The 9,281-nt window shown below is 38.1% G+C and overlaps 1 protein-coding gene across 1 annotated transcript; it reads left to right on the top strand.

Moving 5' to 3' along the window:
• The first annotated feature begins 2,674 nt into the window (after positions 1–2,674).
• On the top strand, positions 2,675–3,628 carry LOC109568907 (olfactory receptor 51V1). The gene has a single exon (XM_019974270.2). The coding sequence runs from the start codon at positions 2,684–2,686 to the stop codon at positions 3,626–3,628; it is 945 nt and encodes a 314-aa protein (XP_019829829.2). The 5' UTR covers positions 2,675–2,683.
• The last annotated feature ends 5,653 nt before the right edge of the window (positions 3,629–9,281 follow it).

Genomic DNA, 9,281 nt, shown 5'->3' on the forward strand with positions numbered 1-9,281 from the left:
TCTTCTAGAACTTCCAGTAGATCTAAAGGACAATCAGCGTATAGCAAATAGTATAAATATCAAGCAGGATATTGCAATGAGAGTGACTTCTTTGAGAAAATAGAACCAATAATGACAGGGTTACAAAAATCACCCTAAAGAAGCAACATTGAACTTAAGCCTGAAAGATTAAAGGAGATTTTGCACAAAAAACTGGAATTAAATAATTCTAAACAGATAAAAGATCAAGGTCAAAGATACTGAGACAGGAATACTCTTAATTTGCTTTGAGGAAGAGAAAGATGTCTAGAGATTAGGGAGTGAAGCCAACAATGGTCCTTGATGTAGAAGTAGATGTGGATGGGCCAGGTCATGTAAAGTTTTCTGATCATGATACCATGATAAATAAGTTGCATTTTATTTTAAGAGCATAAGAATCCACCAGAATATTTTTTTAAACAAAGGCTTATGCTATCTAGTAGAGTTTTGTAGAAAAGCAGTCTGGCTCCTTTGCTTTTTTAGAGACAAGTGCAAAAACAATTAAGCTGGCTAGCAAATTATTACAATAACCACGGAAAAGATGTTATGAACCAAGATACTGGGAATATACAGGTCTACTGGTGAAAAGTGTGCAGGTTCAGGGTGTGTTTTAGGGTAGAAATGATAGAAACTGATAAAGGATTTGATGGAAAGGGGAGGAATAGCAAGAATGGTTCTAGAATTTTTGTAAACAATTGTGTGGTTGGTGGAGTCATTTTGTGATATTCAGAGGAAATAAGGAGATAATTATTTAGGGGGAGGATGAGGTACTTAATTGCCATAATTATAATTTTTAGATTAAATACCGAAGTGGAGATATCAAGGAGACAATTATATCCATGAGTTTAAAATCACAGAAGGGGTGAAAACTTAGCCTTGTAAATTTCAGACTACTATAGTGAGTAAAAACTGACGCTCTTTTCACTTTCAGGAAACTTACAGTTTACTGTGTAACAGAAACCTTAGTGAAATAAGTCATCTAATGAATATCAAAATATAAATTGAATGAGTTACATAAAGATGAATGTATGTTACCAAAATAATAGGTACTTGTAGAAAATCTGTCCAAGTTAAGGGGCTTCCTGAAAAGTGATGTTTCAGATGAAGAGGAAAAATGCAAGATTGTTTGAAAAAGAGAATAAAGAGGTTGGAGAGAAGATGGAGAAACACATCTTGGCAGAGAGAACATCAAGAGAAAAATCTTGTGAAAAAAAAGCAGTGGTGGTTTTGAAAAATAAATGTGTTCAAAGAAAGTCCAGGCACTCAATGAAGAAAATGTACTACAAATAGTGAACTAAGTTATCTAATACTGAGAGGGGCTTGCTTGTGCTTATGCCTAGTTGCTCAGTCTTGTACAACTCTTTACAACCTTTTGGACTGTAGCCCACCAGGCTCCTACGTCCATGGTATTTTTCAGGCAAGAATACTGGAGTGGGTTGCCATTTCCTTCTCCAGTGGATCTTCCCAATCCAGGGACTGAACCCACATCTCCTGTGTTTCCTGAACTGCAGGTGGATTCTTTACCCATTGAGCTGTGGGGGAAGCTCAGAACAAGAAATAAAAATGGATAGGCTCCTAAAAGAAGCTGCCTGATGAGACTGGTACGATAAAGATGAAGGATAGGCTATAAATGGAAGCCAGAATCTGAAGCTACTTTAACGTGTTGGAATAATCAACGTGTTTCATAATCAAATGTGAAAGTCAATATAAAGTTTTAAGCACCTGCCTACATGATACGAGCCATTAAATCTTTGTAATGACTTCCAGGGCCAGAATTCAAATCAGGATAATAATGTGAAAAACAAGCCAATCAATTCTGCTGCAAAGAGGCCTTTAGATTTAGTTTTTCAACATTGGCTTTCTGATCTTTAGAACAGCAGTTTCTAAGGAAGAGAAAATAATTGCTCATCCTTTCAATAGTGCCTATTAAATGAATACTTAGCCAACTGATGGCATGAATGAATAGTGGGTGGAGAACTCTGGGTTGATGTCAGAGGCAAAGTGTCTTCAACCTGAGTCTCCAAGTCACAGGAGCACACATGGGTTGAACATCCCAGAGGGTAAGAGCTCCCATGGGAAATCTCTTGCCACAGGTTTCATGCATAAATATTCCTCTTGGCTTATCACTAAGGTTGAAAAACTAATTTCTGGCTATGCCATTTAGAGTGGGAGAAAACAGAAACATTTCCACTATTTGGAGGAAAATATGCTTGGAAACAACACAAATGGAAAAGTATGGGTGCAGAGTGACTATAGTACTCTTCATTCTAAATGCTTTATGAGTTGGAAGGAGAAAACTAAGAATTCTTTTGAGAATCTTCTCTCTCAATTTTATAGGTATACCATCTCACCAGCATCCCTGGGAAAATGTCCCAGAAAACATATCCTTCCGAAAATTAGTTTCCTGCTCCAGTCTGTTCATCGTTACAGGTGTCTTCTAAGGTCCGCCAGTGGATGAATAACGACACTTAAGTGACATCAGGAGAGCACCATTCTCTTCCAGCCGACAGATAATATGCCTCTAAAGGACAGAGTTGCTTGACCACATTATGTAAAGTTAGTTAACTTTTAGCATAATTTTGTTTACTTAGAAATTCTACCTCATCTGATCATTCTCATTGAAAAATACTTTCTGGCTGCCTCGAAAAATTATCTCAGATCCAGAATGATAGCTTTAGTAAGCCGCAGCACTAATTCCTCCTCCTTCCTTCTCACTGGATTTTCTGGTCTGGAGCAGCAATATCCCTGGATTTCTGTTCCCTTCTCCACCATTTATGCTGTTGTTCTTTTGGGTAACTGCCTGGTGCTGTATGTAATCTGGACTGAACCTAGCCTGCATCAACCCATGTTCTACTTCCTGGCCATGCTGGCTGTCACTGATTTGTGCATGGGACTGTCCACAGTGAACACAGTGCTAGGGATCCTGTTGGGGTTAATTCAAGAGATCAGCCTGGATTCCTGCATTACCCAGGCCTATTTCATCCATGGTCTGTCCTTCATGGAATCCTCTGTTCTCCTAACTATGGCCTTTGACCGGTACATTGCAATTTGCAATCCACTGCGTTATTCCTCTATCCTGACTAATTCCAGAATTATCAAAATCGGACTCACCATTTTAGGTAGGAGTTTCTTCTTTATTACACCCCCTATTATCTGTTTGAAATACTTCCATTACTGCCGTCCCCACATCCTCTCTCACTCATTCTGCCTGTACCAAGACCTTCTCCGCCTAGCCTGCTCAGACATTCGATTCAATAGCTACTATGCCCTGATGCTGGTTATTTGCACACTATTGTTGGATGCTGTACTTATCCTCTTCTCCTATGTCCTGATTCTTAAGTCAGTTCTGGCAATTGCTTCTCGGGAGGAACAGCATAAGTCATTTCAGACGTGCATCTCCCACGTTTGTGCTGTCCTCGTGTTCTACATTCCTATCATTAGCCTTACAATGGTGCACCGATTTGGCAAGCATCTCTCCCCAGTGGTCCATGTCCTTATGGGCAACATCTACATCCTTTTTCCACCTCTGATGAACCCTATCATCTATAGTGTCAAGATCCAGCAGATTCGTAGCAGAATGCTCAGACTCTTTTCTCTAAAAATATGTTGAGATATTACAGTGTTCAAAAACCAAAATAGCAACAATAAAAATAAACAAGCAAATATCAGTACAAAAATACAGGAATTAAGACTTTAGCCCTGAACCCATGATCCTTGATTTTAAAACACACTTTAAATGTAGATAATCACCTCAAACAAGTTCCATCCTAGCCTATGACTTGGAAGTCAGCTGTTTTTAGGGATGGAGGTAGGAAATTCTATCTGAAGCATTCCATGGATTTCTTCTAAATTTGTGTAAACAAGACAGACATAGATAATGCCATAATTGTGACCATATTCAAAAATGTATAAACCTATTTAACATGCCCAGAATGGCTTTTTGAGCACTTTTTTGCATGGAAACAAAGTCAGATTCAAAAACTTGGTCTTTAAGTTTCAAAAGTGGGTAACTTGAAGCATTTTCGATTATCTGAGATCCAGTTACTTAATCTTTAAAATGGGGAAAATACCAACGGACAGAAATTTTGTAAAGATTGTCTGGACCAGAATTGTCCACTAGTATTTTTCACAGTGAATAGAGGGGGAGGAGATGGAAGCAGTGACAGATTTTCTCTTCTTGGGCCCTAAAATTACTGCAGATGGTGATGGCAGCCATGAAATTAGAAAACAGTTGCTTCTTGGCAGGAAAGCTATAACAAAATGTAGACAGTGTGTTAAAAAGCAAGGACATCACTTTGCCAACAAAGGTCTGCATAGTCAAGGCTATGGTCTTTCCGGTAGCCATGTACGGCTGTGAGAGCTGGACCATAAAGAAGGCAGAGTACCAAAGAATCGATGCTTTCAAACTGTGGTGCTGGAGAAGACTCTTGGAATGCAAGGGGATGAAACCAGTCAACCTAAAAGGAAATCAACTCTGAATACTCTTTGGAAGGACTGATGCTGAAGCTGAAGTTCCAATAATTTGACCACCTGCTTCGAACTGTTGACTCATTGGAAAAGACCCTGATGCTGGGAAAGATTGAAAGCAGGAGGAGAAGAGGGCAACAGAGGATGAAATGGTTGGATAACATCACTGATGCAATGGACATAAACATGGGCCAAATCTGGGAGATAGTGAAGGACAGGGAAGTCTGGCATGCTACAGTTTATGGGGCAGTGAAGAGTCAGACATGACTTAGTGACTGAACAGCAACAATAATTTTTCTAAAATGATAAAGATGTTCTCTAAAATAGAGTAATAAATACAAACGTAGACTGCTAGCTGCATATGTCTACTGAACACTTGAAATGCAGGTAGTACAACTGGGCAACTACATTTTCAACTCTGTTTTATTGTGGTTAATGTGCTTAATCACTTAGTTGTGTCTGATTGTTCAACCCTTAGGACTGCAGCCCACCAGGCTCCTCAGTCCATGGAATTCTCCAGGCAAGAATACTGGAATGGGTTGCTAATCCCTCCTCCAGGAGATCTTCTTGACCCAGGGATTGAACCATGTTTCTTGTGTCTCCTGGATTGCAGGTGGCTCTTTACCTGCTGAGGGAAAGCTCCATTTTATTGTGTTTTATATATATTTAAATGTTAAAAGGCCATTACATTGGACAATGCAGTGGCTACTGCATTAAACAGTGTAGATCTAGAATGTAAAGAGGGCATATAGCAAAATATGACTTTGGATTTAACTTGTACCATATCTAATTTAAATTGTTATATATATATATTTATTTATTATTTTATTTTAGTTTTTAACTTTACAATATTGTATTTGTTTTGCCATATATCAACATGAATCCACCACGGGTATACACGTGTTCCCCATCCTGAACCCTCCTCCCTCCTCCCTCCCTGTACCATCCCTCTGGGTCGTCCCAGTGCACCAGCCCCAAATATCCAGTATCGTGCATCGAACCTGGACTGGCGACTTGTTTCGTATATGATACTATACATGTTTCATTGCCATTCTCCCAAATCATCCCACCCTTTCCCTCTCCCACAGAGTCCAAAAGACTGTTCTATACATCAGTGTCTCTTTTGCTGTCTTGAATACAGGGTTATTGTTACCATCTTTCTAAATTCCAAGCATATATGTGTTAGTATACTGTATTGGTGTTTTTCTTTCTGGCTCGCTTGTTATTTTTATATGCAGACTTACTTGTTACATTTTATATGCAGACTTCACTGCCTTTGGGCTAGAAACTGATTTTGCTTTGAATCTTTAAATCTAAAGAGGTGAATGTGAAACTGTCTGTTTACCACTGATTCTGAGTTCAAATGTAAATTAACACAGGTTCCCTTCTAAATAATTTAGTTCTGTTTTCAAAAGAAGGAACACAAGAATCACTTAGATATCTGTGCAGAGACAAAGAGGACGATTAGTTCAATAATTCTATAGTCTCTTAGGAGGGATCAGAGCTATTATTCCATAGAATCTAGAAACCTAGCTTCCAAGGACTAAAAAACCTGTTATCTATGAATTCAGCAGCCCCTCCCTGGGGCTGTTGTCAGTCTGGTAGCCTGAAGAGCCAATGAGAAACAATTACCTTTTAGGAGTTGACATGACTTTATTATAAAGCCTAAAAGATATAATCCAGCTTGGGTAAGAAATACTTCTAAAACAGTGAGTTAAAAAAAAAAAAAAAAAAGGTTTTCTTTTTTCCTTTTGTTATAGGTAGACTGCCATGTCATTGCACTGCTCCCTAAAGTGAAATCATAACAAATCATGAGAAAGCTAAAAGAGCTGGAGTATGGTGACAGAAGTAGGGTGCAGGAAATTAGAAAGTCTCAGCTCAGCTGGTATTTATTTAGCTCTCATATCAAAAAGTTAAGGTCCAGAATGGGAGAGATCAGTGATTCTTACAAGTGACAGAACATGGCCAAAGATTCAAAATGTGATTTTAGTAAAAAATAATCTGCTATAATAAATCCATAATCAGATACTCACTGTACACTGTACCTCCTAATTTTCCTAAAATGATCTTACTGTTAAATATACAAAGGGTTTTCTACAGAAGGCTATGTTTCTGTTCCCTGGGATCTTTGTGACCATTACTTGAAAAAGGAAAAAAATCTGATAGAGTAATAAATAGAAACTTCCAGAGGAGGAAAATGAAAATGCATCATTTTCTAGAATGTTTCTGATTAAAACTTTAAAAATAATACCAACTCAACCAAGAACTCTTTTGCAGTGGGAATTTATATCTTAAAACTTTTCTACTAAAAGTGTGGTTTCTAATCCTGTAGCCTCAGCACCATCTGGGAGCTCATAAGAAATGTGGAATCTTGGGCTCTAGTCTTCCTACTTGGAGAAGGCAATGGCACCCCACTCCAGTACTCTTGCCTGGAAAACGCCGTGGACAGAGGAGCCTGGTGGGCTGCAGTTCATGGGGTTGTTAAGTCAGACACGACTGAGCAACTTCACTTTCACTTTTCACTTTCATGCATTGGAGAAGGAAATGGCAACCCACTCCAGTGTTCTTGCCTGGAGAATCCCAGGGACGGGGAGCCTGGTGGGCTGCAGTCCGTGGGGTCACACAGAGTCGGACACGACTGAAGTGACTTAGCAGTAGCAATAGCAGTAGCAGTCTTCCTACTGAATCAGAATCTCTATGAGTGCTTGCTTTTGTCTATTAAAATATGGCTTTATTTGATGAGTTTGGATATATATCAGACACCAATGACACTATCACCACAGTCAAGGTAATAGACATGTCTGTCACCTCCAAAAGTTTCTTTGTATCTTTTGTGTGTTTATTTGTTCATTTTGTTATAAGAACACAATATGAGATTTACCTTCTTAGGCATAAAACAGCATGTTGTAAAACTGCAAACATTAAATATGTGCAGTTTTTGTATAGCAATTATACCTCAATAAAACTGTGAAAAAATGGATTTATTTAAATTTTAGCTGTCCCAACTTTCCCCAGAATCCTATAATGACTTTAGTAATTTCTTTGGGAAATGTCCTCTGGTTCTTCTGGTATGCTGTCTTCCTCTTTTCAGTGGGTCGATAAACCTCATTATGTCAGATTACAGTTTGTTTCTGATGTTTTTTATATTTTCATATATCATATCAAGCCATGTTTTGTTCAGTCTTTAAGTTTTATGTATTTATTTCTACCAAATAACATACCAGTTATTCCCCATGCTGTATGAACACACTACTATAAATTTGAAAAACTATTAATCAAATATATTTTATATGTGCATTACTTAATAAATGCATTTTTCTTTAGCTGTGATCTTCATTCTCCACCTATTACCATGTCAGTCTATCTTATCTTGCTACTGAAAAACAGACACCAATGTATTTCATTACATTTTTCTCCCCTGATAACTTTCCCTCATTCAAATCTGAGTACTCAAGGAAAGACAAGTGAAGTGAAACTCACTCAGTCGTGTCTGACTCCTTGTGACCCCATGGACTATGTAGTCCATGGAAATCTCCAGGCTAGAATACTGGAGTGGGTAGCTGTTCTCTTTCCAGGAGACCTTCCCAGCCCAGGGATTGAACCCAGTTCTGCATTGCAGGCAGATTTTTTAGCAGCTGAGCCACCAAGGAAGCCCTCATATTGCTTATAAGTGAGCAGTTATGGCGGATCAAAGGCTCAGACTCTCCTCTAGCAGCTTCCTTTGCTTAAGCAAAACAGAAAAAAGGGAAAGGAACACTCTCATACAGAGGTGGATGTAACCAGAGTGAACCCCACCATTCTGGATGTGAAGGCACTTGGAAATACAAGCAAGCACGAGTGTCTCAGAGCCCTGCGTTGTTTGGGACAGGACACAGTTAGTTAACATCTAGGAGCAGTGCCAGGAAAACCTGCATTCAAGGAAAGAGAAATAGTGCATAATTTATGTTTGACAATAAATTATCCATACATACATCTGCTTATTATTATGTAACTGTTACAAACAAGGATATAGATCAATATTCATTGATTTAGGGATTCTTAAATCCCAAATTGATTTCTTAATTTAAATCTATGATTTCTTCTGTGAAAAAATAAGATGCTAAATAAGACATGTAGTATCTCCCAACTGGGATAACATGCTTGGATAAAGTTTTCATGTCTCTAAGCACAGACAAAGGGGTAAAATGTCTCCATCCTGATCACATTGGATATCATCGGAAGGAGGAAAAACAGATGACTAACATTTGCTTTTTGATTTATTATAATGAGCATGCATCACTCTTTTAATTAAACAAAATCTAACAAAACATACTAAATTAAAAAAAGACAGAATAAAGGATTGAAATTTGTTCTTTATAATATAGGCAATTGCACTGGCCCCTATGCTAGTTTGTCTATGTAAAGCCTAAATTTTACGATGTATTTGAAAAAGCACAAACCTCCTTAAGCCTTACAGATAGTCCTTGTATATTTTTCCTCAGAACAAGTTACCTAATAACCTTAAGTTCCTTATAGTAACAAATCTAAGAGATACTACATTAGTGATTCTTCCCAGATAAAGATCCTCAGGAAAGTGATTTACAAAGAATAAGTGGACAGAATAGTTGCTGTCAGTAAACGTATTCTTCAATGTGTCAGAACAAATTACTTTGAGAAAAGTTCAAGGCTTCTGAATTACTGCTCCCAATCACTGAGAAATGATACATCCTACTAAGGAAAAGGAAATAGTTATGCTTTTTTGTCTAATACAAACTCCCAGCAGCATTGTCTTAAGAATGAAAAGAAGGAAGGTATCC

Source organism: Bos indicus, chromosome 15 (genome assembly GCF_029378745.1).
Source record: "Bos indicus isolate NIAB-ARS_2022 breed Sahiwal x Tharparkar chromosome 15, NIAB-ARS_B.indTharparkar_mat_pri_1.0, whole genome shotgun sequence".
Classification (NCBI taxonomy): Eukaryota; Metazoa; Chordata; class Mammalia; order Artiodactyla; family Bovidae; genus Bos; species Bos indicus.